We start from the raw sequence: 16180 nt of genomic DNA on the forward strand, positions 1-16180 counted from the left end.
CATTGGCATGGGCACTGCAGGGGCCCCCAGGGGCCCCACGACACCCGTTACCGCCAACCAGGTTCTGGCGGTCAAAACCGCCAGAACAAGGCTGGCGGTAAGGGGGTCGGAGTCCCCATGGCGGCGCTGCTTGCAGCGCCGCCATGGAGGATTCCCTTGGGCAGTGGGAAACCGCTGGTTTCCCGTATCTGACCGCGGCTGTACCGCCGCGGTCAGAATGCCATGGGAGCACCGCCAGCCTGTTGGCGGTGCTCCCGCGGTCGTTGGCCCTGGCGGTCCATGACCGCCAGGGTCAGAATGACCCCCTTTGTCCTATAAACAAGCTAAATATAATTCAACAATACACACATCTGAAAATGTTAGCACGTCACTAAAAACACAAGGGCGCACCTGTAACAATTAACTTAAAGTTTATCAGTTTTTAAAGACCCCTCCCCTACACACACTTGAAAGTCCCTCAAAAGGATATCTACTTTCTGGAGTTTTTTGTTTTTAAAAATAAATGCAGGCAGGGAAACGCATTTGTTTATGAATGTATTTATATGTAAAAATATGTAGGTAAAAACAGAAAGCTCAGAAACGTAATTATAAGCCTCCAATGCGTAGCCACATGTGTGTTACTTTCCATAGAACGTGCTCGAATTCAGTAATTGTGAAACCCTACAAGGGAATCCTTAGTGGAAAAGTGATGGAATATTGAGAAAAACAGATAGAAGACATATCCCAGTAGAGTTGGCATCTCCATTTGGGACTTGATATCTGTGCTTGGTGACTGAGACGCAAGGTGACAAAGTTCCTGATTAACAAAGGTAAACTTACACATCTGTGTAAGTTTACTATTGTTATGGAATTAAAAAAACTACGTTTTAATCATAAGTTTACCAGTGCAGAGACTCCGCACATAAAAAGGTACATAAAGTTTATCTTTTTATGTGTGGCGTTCTCCACCTGACGGCACAGTCTTCGCAGTCGTAAACTTACTATTAAAATGCAGTTTTGCAAATTCCAAAACAAACGTAAACTTACACAAAAGTGTACGTTTACCTTCGTGAATCAGGCCCAAAGATGCTCACTGCTGAACTTTATTCTATGGCAGTGAGAATGGTCACAGTGATAGTGAACTTACGACAGTGGTGTAAATACCTGGCTCTGACCTTGTCCTACAATAGAGATGTAAGTACCCTAAAACAAAAAGTACCATCAACCTGCCTAACAAAGCACTCGCAGTGCCGGTCATGTGAGGAACGTTAGTCTAAAAGTCAAGAACCAGACTTTGGGCAGCTTCGAAGATCAAAAGTAAAACAGAGTTGTGGCACTTCCTTAGCGTTAAGTGATGACCTACTGTTTTCTATGAGCAGATGTTCGAAGTTGAGTGACTGCAACGGGGACCATATAGAGTCACACAAGGAGGGTATTTTGGGAGCAGAAATGGTATTCTGGATGCAGATTGCCAATTGATTGGCATCGCTTGGGCACCGATAGGTCAGGCGGTGTAGTTTGGCAGGATTCAGGATTGTGGGCTGAATAGAATCTTGGCTGTGTTCTGTGCCTTTCATTGTAATCGTCTCTTGGTGACACAGCTGCACAAAAGGGATATTTTCTACAGGATTAGGATAGAATTTGTAAGTTTTTTATTGAGCATCAAGGAGTGCTGTGGGTCTGGGAGCAGTAGAGTACGGCAGGAGCTCATCTTGTGGTTATCAAAACCCGACAGTTTGAAGTAGGTGGAACTTGATGAATGGGTTCGAAGGGATGCAGGTCAGGTAAGAATCCGAAGATGGGAAAGCCTTTAAGGTGCAAGTCCAAGGCCAGAAGGGAAGACTGGATTCTGATAATTGAGAAGATGAGGTCACTAACTAAATGCCCTGAATATAGCTGAGACTTCAGATTTTGTCTGAACTAGCTAGATGAAGTCATCCTCTAGTCATAGATGTAAGGGCTGGGGATTCTTCAGGGTTGATGTGAAATCTAGTAAGGGATTTCAGCCAGCAGGCCCTAAATCAACCACATATACAGGATTATCACGGGCTGTGATGTCTGCAAAGCAGAGGGTGCACCTTGAAGGGTTAGGAGAAAGTCTTGTACAAGACCATGGGGAGCATAGGAAAGCAAGTGCAATTGCATGGATAGAATAGAAAGCTGTTTAATGGGGTAGTTATATTGAATGCCGGCTGCTTCACCTGCGGCCAGGCGTAAGCAAGTTCAAATCATGAAATGAATTAAAATCATGGCTTTATGGACCACATCATAAACACTAGATGTACAGTAATGCTTCCTTCATTTCCAGCACAGGAAATGCTGGGCTACATCTGCGTTATAAAATAACATTTACATAACCTAAGACTTCTCTTCCATGACATTGCTTCGTACCAGTGAATCAATAAATTCAGGTAGAGCAATAGAACTTGTGAAATGTCTAAAAGTGGTCATTGAGTAAAAAGCTAAGTCGTCAGTTATTTTTCTAAAATTCATCAGATTGGACTAAACATGAAAAGTGAGGGGCTGTGGTTGATGGAAAAGGATGCGTCACCGCAGTTCATAGATTTTGCATATGGAACCACACAAAAGGCTTGGTTAGAAGAGCAGTGAATTGGTTTGGGTTGTAACACTCAAATTTATAAATGAGAAATTTCAGGAATCTTCTGATGCAAGGCGTTATGCTCAATTTTCTTAGCTTTAAAATAGAATCTGCCATAGAGAGGAAAGCAGCAAAGAGCCCTATATATGCCTAGTGGAGAACAGTGTGTTACTTTTGGGCTGACTTAACAAATATTTTGTTCCCATTCTAAATCAGCAGGATCTCATTCAGTGTGCCAACAAGACCCTCGATTCCTCTCTGCTGCTTGCAGTCAGTCAAAGGTCTGCAGTGCCCTACCCCCACTTGATCTCGTCAGCCCTATTTCATCCTACTTCAGCCTACAAATATATCACTCTTCCTCCTCTCCATCTGTACCAACCACTCAAGTCATGTCCCCTGTTGGTAGGGGTTTGCAAAGGGGTAATGCAGGGGCCCCCATGGACAGCCCTGTCGTGATTTCAACTGCCCTAATTACAGGCAGTGAAAAGCGCAACAGGTACTGTCGCACCCAATGCACCGCAACATTGCCGCCGGCTCGATTACGAGCTGGAGCCAATGTTGTGGCCTGGTTCCTGCTGGCCCAGCGGGAACTCATAATAGGGCCAACGGGTGGAAAACCAGAGTGAGGCTGCCCGCCAAACTCTAAATGAGGCCCTTAGTCTATGTTGACTAACTCAGAAGTATTGTACATGTAAGAATACAAAAACCGAACTATTACAGTTAAATACACAAATCCTTTTATGCATGTAGTACACATGTGGGTAAGAACACAACGTTTTTGGGATTGTTTTAAGTAGTTTTTGTAATTGTGATGCTACAAGGGAGCTTACAGTACTCAGTATAGTAACTGATTAATAAAGAGTTTCTTACATCCAGTATCAAATAGTAATATTTTGTAGTTAGTTTATAGTCCGAATGTGTAAGCTAGATAATCATAGACTGGATGAAAATAATCATAATAATAACAGTAATAATAATCATAATCATAATAATACAAATAATAATAATGGAATCAACAAAATATTATTTGTATTATTATGATGATGATTATTATTATTAACCAAGTTTATTCTTCTTCTTCTTCTTCTTCTTCTTCTTATTATTATTATCATAATTTTTGCTTGGGTCATCAGACCAGGTTCCAGGGCAGGTTCGTCTGTCCAGTAACTACCTATTCCCAGCCGTGTATCACTTACATATTTACTAGCTAGGCTCTGGACACCTATAGCCTCTTTTACCTGTATGGTGACTATCCGTGGTAGTGGTTGGCGGGTGTTTGCTCCTCCCTCTATGGCAATGCCTAATGTTGGTGCACTTTTGACCACACGAACCAACGCAGTGGTGGGCGCCAGCAGACCAGGCTGAAAGAAAAGGAAAACAGTCAGTATGTCATTGCCACCCACAGGTTCCTGCCTTGAGGTCACCCCCTATACATCTTCTGCCCAGATACAGAAGAGGTTGCAAACACTCTCCACTAGCTTTGATTGGTCAGCAGCGTTCAGCATGTTTCAGTTTCAGGGTTTATTGAGGAATCCCAGACTAAGTAGGTTTTGTTTTACTCTCCTCTTCAACATTCTTCTGCTGTGAGACAGAACACAATACAAAAGCCTTCCAGCACTAACCAAAAGCAATGAGAGCAGCAACATGAAGAATAAAGTCACAATCTGCAAATAGGTCCCTTAGCTATACTCATTCACCAAACCCCTTCCCTCTTCAGTCATCACCCAACCACAACTCTTAGGGTGAGATTCAGAGGATGGAAGAAATGGTAAATCTGTCAAACAACGGAGCAGACTTAAGGTTACACCCTGCTGGCTTGGCAGCTAATCTACCACAAAACGTGACAGACTTTCACAGTAAGGTAGCATGCAAAGCAACCCCTTCCACATCAATCAATGACACTTATAAAGCGCGCTACATACCCGTAGGGTCTCAAGGCGCTGGGGGGGGGGGGGGGGTGCCGCTACTGCTCGAATAGCCAGGTCTTCAGCTTCTTCCTGAAGGAGAGGTGGTCTTGGGTCAGGCGCAGGTCGGTCGGGAGGGAGTTCCAGTTCTTGGCGGCCAGGTAGGAGAAGGACCTTCCTCCTGTAGTCGCTCTTCGGATGCGGGGGACGGCGGCGAGGGCGTGGTTGGCTGATCGGAGGTGGCGCGTGGGAGCGTAGAAGTTGACTCGGCTGTTGAGGTAGCTCGGGCCTTGGTCGTGTAGGGCTTTGTGTGCGTGGGTGAGGAGGCGGAAGGTGATTCTCTTGTTGACGGGGAGCCAGTGCAGGTCTCTCAGATGTCCGGAGATGTGGCTGGATCGTGGGATGTCGAGGATGAGTCTGGCTGAGGCGTTCTGGATCCGCTGGAGTCTCTTCTGGAGCTTGGCGGTGGTACCGGCGTAGAGGGCGTTACCGTAGTCCAGTCGGCTGGTGACGAGGGCCTGGGTGACGGTCCTCCTGGTCTCGGTGGGGATCCACCAGAAGATCTTCCGAAGTGTGCGTAGGATGTTGAAGCACGCCGAGGAGACGTTGTTGACCTGCCTGGTCATGGAGAGGGAGGAGTCCAGGATGAAGCCCAGGTTGCGTGCATGGTCTGTCGGTTTGGGTGCGGTGCCCAGGGCGGGAGGCCACCAGGAGTCGTCCCAGGCGGAGGGTGAAGAGCCCAGGATGAGAACCTCCGTCTTGTCCGAGTTCAGTTTCAGGCGGCTGGTCGTCATCCACTCGGCTACCTCTTTCATCCCTTCGTGCAGGTTGGCTCTGGCGGCGGCGGGGTCGTTGGTCAGGGAGAGGATCAGCTGGGTGTCGTCGGCGTAGGAGATTATGCTGAGGTTGTGTTTGCGTACGATGGCCGCGAGGGGGCTCATGTAGACGTTGAAGAGGGTGGGGCTCAGAGATGATCCTTGTGGGACGCCGCAGATGACTTCGGAGGCCTCTGACTTGTACGGTGGTAGGCGGACTCTCTGTGTTCTTCCGTCGAGGAAGGAGATGATCCATTCCAGCGCCTTGTCCTTGATTCCGATGTTGCTGAGGCGCCGTACTAGGGTGCGGTGGCAGACCGTGTCGAATGCCGCGGAGAGGTCTAGGAGGATGAGGGCCGCTGTTTCTCCATTGTCCATCAGGGCTCGGATGTCATCGGTGGCGGCGATGAGGGCGGTCTCGGTGCTGTGGTTGGCTCGGAAGCCGGACTGTGAGGGGTCGAGGGATCCGTTCGTCTCGAGGAAGGCGGCCATCTGCTTGTTGACGGTCTTCTCGATGACTTTGGCTGGAAACGGGAGAAGCGAGATGGGGCGGTGATTCTTGAGGTCGGTGGGGTCCGCTGTTGGTTTCTTGAGTAGAGCGCTGAGTTCGGCGTGTTTCCAGCTCTCGGGGAAGATGGTGGTGTCGAAGGATGTGTTGATGATGTCTCGCAGGTGGGGTGCGATGACAGCGTCGGCCTTGTTGAAGACGTGGTGAGGGCAGGGGTCGGTCGGTGATCCGGAGTGGATGGAGTTCATCGTGCGGATGGTGTCTTCGGTGCTGATCGGGGTCCAGGCGTGGAGGGTGGTGGTGGGGGGTGGTTGTTCGGTCATGGTGTGCGTTGGTTGGTTGTTGAAGCTGTTGTGTATGTCCGCGATCTTGTTGTGGAAGTATGAAGCGAGGGAGTTGCAGAGGTCTTGTGATGGGGTGATTTCGTTGTTTCCTGCGCTGGGGTTGGAGAGCTCATTCACGATGTTGAAGAGTTCCTTGCTGTTGTGTGCGTTGTTGTCCAACCGGTCCTTGAATGCTGTTTTCTTGGCGGCGCGGATCAGCTGGTGGTGTTTCCGGGTGGCAAGTTTGTAGGAGGTCCTGTTGTCCGGTGTTGGTTCCCTTTTCCAGACTTTCTCGAGGGCTCGGAGGTTCTTCTTGGAGCACTTGAGTTCGTCGGTGAACCATGGGGCCTTCTTGCTGCCGGGTCTGCTAGGCGGGGTCCTCAGCGGGGCGAGCTCGTCCGCGCAGTTGCTGATCCACTTCGTGAGGTTGTCGGCGGCCTGGCTGGGGTTCGCTGAGCTGGCAGGAGGGTGCTGGCTCAGGGAGGTGGCGAGCTGGTCTGCTGTGATCTTGTTCCAGCTTCTGTGGGCGGCTTGTTGCTGGTGTTGGTGGGTCGTCGTTCTCTTGAAGGTGAAGTGGACGCAGCTGTGGTCCGTCCATTGAAGCTCTGTGGCGTGGCTGAAGAGGATGTCTGTGCTGGATGAGAAGACGGCGTCGAGTGTGTGTCCGGCGAGGTGGGTGGGGGTGGACACCAGTTGCTTGAGTCCCAGGTTGGCGAGGTTGTCGAGCAGGGTGCTGGTGTTGTGGTCGTTGTTGTTCTCCAGATGGTAGTTGAGGTCTCCCAGGAGGATGTAGTCAGCGGAGGGGAGGGCATGCGGGCTGACGAAGTCGGCGATGTCCTCGCTGAATTGCGTGCGTGGACCAGGGGGTCGGTAGATCAGGGTGCCTCTGAGGGTGGTGTTCGGGTTGGTGTGGATCTGGAAGTGCAGGTGTTCGGCGCTGGTCAGGGTGATGTCGGTGCTGGTCGTGATCCGGATGGTGTTTCTGTGGATGATGGCGATGCCTCCTCCCATCTGGTTGGCGTTTCGGTCCCTCCGGACGATCTTGTAGCCCTCTGGGATAGCGATGGCGATGTCGGGAGCTGAAGAGGCGTTCATCCAGGTCTCCGTGAGGAAGGCAACGTCCGGGGCGGTGGCGTCTAGGAGGTTCCAGAGTTCGATGGCGTGTCTGTGGACGGAGCGGGTGTTGAGCAGGATGCACTTGAGGTGGGTGCTGCTGGTGTTCGACTTGGCGGGTGCTGGTGTGCGTCTGGTCTGGGTGCGGGAGAACTTGCAGGCGTGGCAGCTGAAGGGTCCGTGGGTGCGTCGTGGTGTGGCTTGGTGGCAGTCTGGGAGTCGGCCGGTGTTGAGAGCGATGAGGGTGGCGGCGGAGTACGTCAGGCGGGTCGGTCTGGATCTTCTTTGGCCAGGGGTCCTGGCGCTGGACGCGATCCGGTCGCGGACGGGCGCAGACGGGCTTACCTTTGGCGCGCCTTCGGCGCACCATCGGCGCGCCCGCTGCGCGTGACCGCTGCGCGTTCGCACGGTCGCCATATAAGGCGAAGTGCGCGGGTGGGCGGGGCAGCTGGGAGGCGGGAGCGGGGAGGGAACAGAAAGGAAAAAGGGGCGTGGTCAGCGGTGGTGGCGGGAAGCGGGGAGCGGGGAGGGAGGTGGGCAGACAGGCAGGAGAACGCAAAGGGCTGAAACTGACTAGAAAAAATACAGGCACAAAAGTCAGACAAACGCTGGTAACACGGGAGGAAAATGAAGAAACTGATTAGAAAAAAATACAGGCACAAAAGTCAGGCAAAAGCTGCTAACACGGGAGGAAAATGCAGTTCAAACAAGCACAAATGCTAGACAAAACAAGCAAAACCGACGCCAGCGGCGTCAGCCGGCAGCGAGGCAGGCAGCGAGGCAGGGGCAAGGCGAGGGGGCACACACAGCAGCTGGTGGCCGTGCGGCGCGGGGGTGTCCCACAAGTGGGTCACACTCACCTGCGTTGCACGGTCGCCATATAAGGCCAAGTGCGCGGGTGGGCGGGGCAGCTGGGAGGCGGGAGCGGGGAGGGAACAGAAAGGAAAAAGGGGCGTGGTCAGCGGTGGTGGCGGGAAGCGGGGAGCGGGGAGGGAGGTGGGCAGACAGGCAGGAGAACGCAAAGGGCTGAAACTGACTAGAAAAAATACAGGCACAAAAGTCAGACAAACGCTGGTAACACGGGAGGAAAATGAAGAAACTGATTAGAAAAAAATACAGGCACAAAAGTCAGGCAAAAGCTGCTAACACGGGAGGAAAATGCAGTTCAAACAAGCACAAATGCTAGACAAAACAAGCAAAACCGACGCCAGCGAGGCAGGCAGCGAGGCAGGGGCAAGGCGAGGGGGCACACACAGCAGCTGGTGGCCGTGCGGCGCGGGGGTGATGGACACGAGATATGTGGTCACTGACAATCCAACATAACTTTGAGGGATAATACCTACATTAAGGAGTGAACATTCCTACAGCAGACATTGTCATTGATAGATTTTAGTTCAGAGAGCTATCTTCCAATGCTTCTGACAGTGGATTGAGACACTTTAGTGTGTAATCCCAACTGCCCCCATAGAGTCTTTCCGGTACTGCTTCTGTCACCCATCCTACAAACTGCTGAACTAAAGAGACCTTTTTTTGTCACCAATCGCCCATTCTTACTAGTATCGCACTCATTCTCTTTTTACACAAAACAACTATTAACCTTTTTAGCACCACCCTCTCAATTGTTGACAAATACCTCTTGAACTGTTCCATTTCTTTCCTTTTCAGTCATCTACTGCCTATTCTCCTGCCAAGATGCAGCACCATCCTTGCACAGCTTTGTTTTTTTCAATTGAATCTACCTTTACTCCTTCACCACCTCCAGACTCAACATCTCTTTTGCCTCCGTTTAAGCTACCTGTCACCTAACAACCACTGCATCTTCCCGCCTCCCCAGTTTTCCTCTGCCACCAGCCAGGATCTTATTTCACACTCCTCTGCTCATTGATTAGTGTTGTTCCTTCATTTGCCAGTCACCTCCACGCTGCTCACCAGAATATAAAGGTTATTCACTTGAAACAATAGTTAGGAGTACCATTTTACAGTTTAATATTTAAAATATCCTAAGTAACCTGGTGTCGGGCCTCTACATACATTAAGGAATCATCCTTTTTAAAGCCTTTTGAATTATATTACAATGAGCATTTTTGTTTTGTATGATTTATATTGAAAATCTTGCAAACTCCTCTGCCATCTAGCACAATCACTGGATGCTGTTCAGCATAGGTTAATATTCAATGAGATAAATTATTAAAGAAGGTATTGAGAAAATGTGTACTGCGTGCTTTCTGTACTCCACATTGTCGTATCAGCACGTTCATGATCATACCTGTTCCTTGGGAAGATCTTTGTTGCCCTTGTCAGTTTAATACTCAATCTGTGACATAAAGACGTAAAAAGAAGTGAAGTAAACCTGTGCATGTTTTGAGGCTCACTGAGTCGCTATATGTTTTGTGGTATAGTGAGCAGTGAAATTATCTGATTCTTATTGGCTCTTCTTGGTGATCTAATACCAAATATAAACAAAACTTTTCATAAATTGTATCTCATATCACCCACATGCCTTGGCTCTGAGGGTGGAGTTAACTGGTGTGTCAACAGCAAATTAAGATCCGATGCACAAGTCTGTTGATGAAGTAAAATACATGATGATTGGGGCACTTAAATCTACAAATATTCTTTGCACCAGGATTGCAAACGGAGAACAGCTGCTAAATTATATAATACAGAAGAATTGGGACCAATGGAGGAAAACTACAAGCTGTCTTTTTTCAGGGGAAGATAAGAATGGAAAGCTGCTTTTATATCAACAGAAATAAAATCTTGGTCACCGTGAGGCACCACACGCAAACATCTATTAAAATTAGTTCACTTACAGGAACTCGCAGATTCCTCTAGAATATGCAAGAAATCCCTTTGTCAGTATAGTGAGGCTTTCTTGCACTGAGCAACTGACCTTCCTACTTGTGAAGACCTTCCATGTGTCCATCAAAGATCAAAACGTCCGGATTATCAGTCATGACCGGCCTAAGTCAGTGCACTGACGACCACCTCCTCTCTGATTTATAAATAAATATATGCTTTGGGGTAGAGGAGCAAAAGAAGAAATACGTCCTCAAAAAGCCCAAAGGGCCTTTTTTCCCACTGAGCATCAGTCTGAAAATATGATGGCAATGTCTTGATGTTTCGGATCAGCTATAGGTGAATATGACAATGAACTGTAGTCATTTACTTCTTCTTGACTGGCTTCCTGTTAATGATATTCCTAGTCATTGTTCCTTGCAAGAGCCATTTTAAGGGTAGTTACACTTAGGACCGAGTTTAGTAGATCTGGTGTGACACGCTACCATTCCTGGTATACATAATGTAATAGTGCCGGTCCTTATCAACAAGTATTTGTTCAGTGGTATCTGAAGGAAAACTCTCAAAACAGTCATCACTACCCTAGATTGAGCTGAGAGATGAGCTGTTGCTTAGTTTCTATTCTTGGCAGATGGTGTGAACGGCCTCCACATTCAAAGAAGGTGGGTGCCTTTCCTTGAAAGATGGTCTATGTGAAACTTACACCAAGATACCCAACAGTTTGCTGAGGAGCCTGCTAGAGGAGGGATCCCTTTGTTCTGATGATTGAGCCCACTGGTGCAGGGGCACTCTTGTAAAGTTAATAGCCTAATATAGGGAAAGGGCAAAAGATGCTCAGTGTGTTTTCTAAGACTTTAGAGAGGATGTGCTGATGTATGGAAAAGACTATTGCCTTGGCATAATCATTGTTTCTGCTTCTCTTCTTGCCAAAGATATACTTTCGAAGTCAAATAGCGCTCAAATAACAGAATGCCCTATAACAGACGGAGGACAAGTTTTTCCTTGTTTCTCCAAATCCTTAGTATGTGAAGAATTTTATTTGTCCTCCGAGTGACTTAGATTTGTTATGTGAACTCCACGTGGAAAAACATGTGGCTTCCCAGCACAGATTGGATACCAAGAAGGACAGGCATTTGGGTAACATCCACAAGGATAACTTAAACCTAATAATTTTATCTTCTGTCATAAATATGGATAAACAAAAAAAATCAACCACAGAAATATTAAAGCATGCTAAGCGTAAGCCAATGGTGTGCACAAAAACAGATTTCAGTAAGGAGTTGCTTATCAACTGTAGAGTAAGCTTTAAACTGAGCATCCATACATTTCTTTCTTGATAACCTAGAGAAGACCGTGGAGGATGGATGCATCAATTGCATTTTTGTGTTAGTAGAAACAGCCATACCATCACTCCTTGCAGCATAATAAATTATTTTCTTTTGACCACTTGGATAAGTCACAGTTCTCATACTGTTTGTTATGACAGTATGGGATATATTTTTTGATGTTGTTTATTCAACTTTCAGTCAGCAAATGGAGACAATTTGGTTAGTGATGTGTTGCATAAAGTCAATAACAATAAATACAATAAATTACCTGTAAGCAAGATCTCTGCCCTAGAATGGCATAGCTGCAGATGTTTTTAGACCCTAAAACATTGTTGATTCTTGGGGTGGCTTTAAGGAAAGTTTAAGACTGTAGAATTGTAAGGTATTTTCATGCACCTATTTTTCTGCACTAATTTCTATCTCTAAAGGAAAATCATAAATATTATCTCCAAGTGGGGCACTTATATCTCAAAGAGGATGGTAATGTCAATTTCTTGACACAAAGGCTGAGACATTACCTGGGACATTACCTCCTGCTTGAGTCTGACCTATTTGTAATAGGATGACAGCACCCTAACTAGGTGTTATGGTCCCTCAGGCATGTAATGCAGTGGGCACAGCCCTCTCTATGACGGGCTGAGCAATTGCTTTCTTTTGGATAAAAAGATCAAAAGGCAACATCTGTGCAAGTTTCAGCTTGATGAGTACCTACGTCAGCCTCCATCCTGAAATATATTAACACCAAAAAATATGCTGAATTCAGAGAAAATTAGCAATGTGTGCCTCTCTAAAAGGATGCCAGATGCCATATTCTTGGTGGAGAGGCCAGCAATATTCAAGACTTCTCATTATATGAGTCAGAAAGCAGCCTGCCTTCCTTCATAACTATCTCATCATTTCATATGGAGAAACTCAAGGAAAGCACACATATTCTCACACTGGCCTGTCAAAGCAGGTGAGGAGTATGATCTGATGAGGGGAAGTTAAACAATATGTATTTTTGACTCTGAGGTGTTTCATAAAATGCATGGGGAATACAATAACAATTTGGAGTTAGCGAGAGAAACATCAGTGCCACCAGTTGGACATGATCATCATAGAAGAGGTAGGAAGCATAGAAATCATTGAGTCATGGACTACTTCAGCAGAAATATTTTCATTTAGTAGCCATGGGTGGACATTTCTGCTCAATAACATATCTGAGGGATGGGTAAGAAGAAGATGAACACCCATAAACATTTAGGGTTAAATAGCTCCCCAGTTCCCTAATAGGTTTGACTCAACCCAGGCTTCTTACACTAGTGCATAATTTGGTAGTACAATCACTTCCTGTATTGGGCTTTCTAACAGTTTTCCCGCTCCTACATACAATGCAAGAAATTCCAGAAAGATAACATAGAATGGGTGTCATTAAACAATGACCTATGTGTAAGCATTCAGGCAGCACAGACAAAACAAAAAATGCACACTTCAAATCTCATATGTAGTAAGATCCTGCCTCCAGTGTCCAGATATTCTCCAGTGATGCAGTAAAAACAAATCTCAGATGAGATCCTAAAGGGGAGGATGACAGCTGGAAATACTCATGAGGACCCAAAGAAGTTGCGATACTGCAGAATCACCTGCTTGACACAAGTAAGTATTAGAAACTGCTTGCGGACTTAAGGACTATCTCTTCCTCTCATGGTTCTACCCAAACACTAAAGGGAGTTTTACTTCATAATTGATGATTTAGTTAGGTGGCCAAATACTTTTTAAATCGGATCTCTAGTCCTTTATGTTTTTTTCCCCTTCTTCACCCATCTCTCTCTCTGTTCAAATACAGTATACTCCATTCCCTCTTCATCCATTTTTGCTTTTCTTCAACAGTATCTCCATTTGCTTCTTGGTTTGATTCTGTCCTAAATTATTTTGCCCCTTTCCCTTTCCTCCTCTCATCGGTATTTCCTCTTCTTTTTCATCAAGCTCCTTTCATACACACATACCTTCCCTTCTTTCTTTAGTAATAATTTTCACACATCACATTGTCTTTGCTATTTATAAATCATTTCCAAACAGCGTATCTCTGTATGCTGCCCCTTCTCATCATATCCCCCTTCTCTCATCCCCTCCATCACTCTCCTCATTCACTGTCTCCTACTCACTTCACTTAGCACCCAGTTTCTCTTTGCCCTTCTTCCCAATCTCTCTCTTTTCTCATTAGTGTCCACTTTCACCGCTTGATATTTCTGGCCTAGCTCTGTGTGTATCTATCATCATAACTTATTGCTCTTCTCACTTCATGTCTCTACCTCCTCATCAATTGTTTTGCTGTCTTGCTTCATTTATCACCCCCTCTTAGCGGCCATTTTTTCTCTGTCTTCCCCATTTTCAACTTGCTGCACCAAGCTTATCCTCGTTTTACACCCATCTGTACAGTTTAATCCTAGCCCAAAACATGTCCCTTTCATCCAGACCACTCATTCATCTCTCCTCCTTAGGTACTTACTGGTTTTGGTGTGGCCTCTGCCTGCCCTTCATTCCTCCGCACATCCTTGATGTTCCTGGTTTTCAGGGGGATTGGGCTGTTGTCCTTGCTCCCATTCACACCATCCCCAATGTCAACGCCGCTGTCCTCGCTGAGGGTCTGTCCACTGTCTGACAGCTGAGAAAGCGTGGAGGTAGGTGGGGACATCGGGAGTACAGCTGAAGTTACAGATAAGAAATAGATCAAAATCACCACAGAATCAAATAAGAGACAATGAACACCACTTACAGCACCGAATAAGAGACTCCTATGTGCAGTAGCAAACAAGAGCAGGCCTGACCACAAACTAGACTTGACCTGGAGAAGGAAACAGTCACAGGAAGCAGCAAACTATAGATGATAGGAGCCACAAATGAAATAAAAGGTGAAATCAAATGGGAGGACTGAAACAAGAGAAAACAAGACCCACAGCAAGCACCAAACAAGAAAATGTCAGACCTATAACCAGCACCTAACAATAGAAGACACGAACCACAGGTAGAAGCAAGCAACAGCAGCCTAGAGCCACAGCTAGTAGAAAACAAGAAAAGACAAGAGAGGCACGAAACAACAGAAGGCCAACACTAACCAAGAGAGTAGTATTCTATTTCATCTAAGATAAGGGGCAAACCACAGGCAGCATCCTATAAGAAAAGGCCATAGCTTCAGCGAGCTACACAAATAGAAGGTAGCTCTATAGTCACCCAAAATATGCCATTCCATAAACACAGACGGTACCAGATAAGATCATATTAGAGCTACAACAAGCACTGAATAAGCAAACCCCAAAGTCACGGCAGCATCAAAGAAGAGAATTCAAGAGTCACATCTTGCAACAAAGAGCACTGCACTGTGCAATGGGCTGTACCAAAAAAGAGCATACTTGAGCAAAAACTAGCATTAGCAGCAGGCACTAACCAAGAAAAGCCCAAGGAGATAAAGAACAAAGATGACTAAGCAACGAAGAGCATCAAAATAGAGAACGAAGAGTAAAAGCAAACACCAGCTACAAGAGGAGAAAAAGCTGCCACTGCACAAGAGTTCACTATATCAACACATAATTCAAAATATTTTGTTATTTAGGTCACAGTCGGTTAGAACATCAATACTTTTGTTGTTGATATTCTGACATAGACCCTGCTGCTCGCATGAAACAGGAGATGCACAGGCACATACTCAGAATCAAACATGAGAAACTCAGGCCAGATACAACACCAAACAAGAGAGACCTTAACCACAGACAGAAGGCAAAAGGCAAGGCATCAACACCAAGCAAAATTATCCACAGCCAACACCAAACAAGAGAAGGGAGAGGACACAAATAAAACCATGCACACAAAGTCACAACCTGCAGCAAATAGGAAAATCCCAAAGTCACAACCAGCGCAAGACAAGCTGAGAGAACAACAGATCAGCATCAAACTCAGAGAGGCCACACCGAAGACCATTATTTAATGTGAGAAGTCAGAACAACATACAGCAAATCTTGAATCCAAAAAAAGATAAACTACGGGGGTCGTTATGACCCTGGTGGTTGTGGTCTGACTGCTGCCAAAGCAGTGGTCTGACCGCTTTGGCGGCAGTCTGATCACCACATTACAACCGTGGCGGTTGCGCCACAGTCAAACTGCCAGTACCGGCAATTTACCTCCACAGGAGGGACTGGTGACCCTAATCCACTGGAGATTGGCAGTCTTTTCCGTCTGGAAAACTCTTAATGACCACCCATCTTTCACAGCAAGCAACAACAGTGAGAAGCACAGAACAATGGTCAACATGAACCAAGTGAAGGCAACAGACAAAGCAAGCTTTGTACATGAAACTCCCAGTGCCACAACAAACAAGAGGAGCCAGAGCCATGGACAACAGCAAACTGAGATGGTCAGGGCCAGTGCCAAAATTGTACCTTTACAAGCTTTTAGTATTACTCTGTTTCACCACCAATCAATAAATACAATAAATAACTAATAAAAAAAGAGGAGAAAAGAGATGCCACACCAGCTCTAATCAAGACAAACCTTACGCCACAATCAGAACAAAATACCGGCAACACCAAAATAAGAAGCCTTTGGTCACAGCCATAAATAAAAGAGCAGATAGGAGCCAGCTCCCAATCTAAGGAGACAAGCGACACAAACAAAAACAAACAACGTGTGCTGCAGTTAAGAAGCCATATAGAAAGGAGCACTGATCAGCACTGGACAAGAGAAGACCAGAGATATAGAGAGCAAAAACCAAAGGAAATACAGGCCAATAGCTAGTATAAAACTAGTAAAAACTAGAGGCAAAATAAGTGCAGAGCCACA

The 16180-nt window shown here is 46.4% G+C and overlaps 1 protein-coding gene across 1 annotated transcript in view; it reads right to left on the reverse strand.

The window, feature by feature from the left end:
* WHRN (whirlin) overlaps positions 1-16180 on the reverse strand; it is a 618751-nt gene that overhangs the window by 9719 nt on the left and 592852 nt on the right. The window contains exons 11-12 of the mRNA XM_069241507.1: positions 13857-14053; positions 3817-3939 (exon numbers count right to left, since the gene is read on the reverse strand). Coding sequence (XP_069097608.1) covers positions 3817-3939; positions 13857-14053 — 320 coding nt within the window. The remainder of the gene's footprint in view (positions 1-3816; positions 3940-13856; positions 14054-16180) is intronic.

The sequence above is a fragment of the Pleurodeles waltl genome, chromosome 6, assembly GCF_031143425.1.
Source record: "Pleurodeles waltl isolate 20211129_DDA chromosome 6, aPleWal1.hap1.20221129, whole genome shotgun sequence".
Classification (NCBI taxonomy): domain Eukaryota; kingdom Metazoa; phylum Chordata; class Amphibia; order Caudata; family Salamandridae; genus Pleurodeles; species Pleurodeles waltl.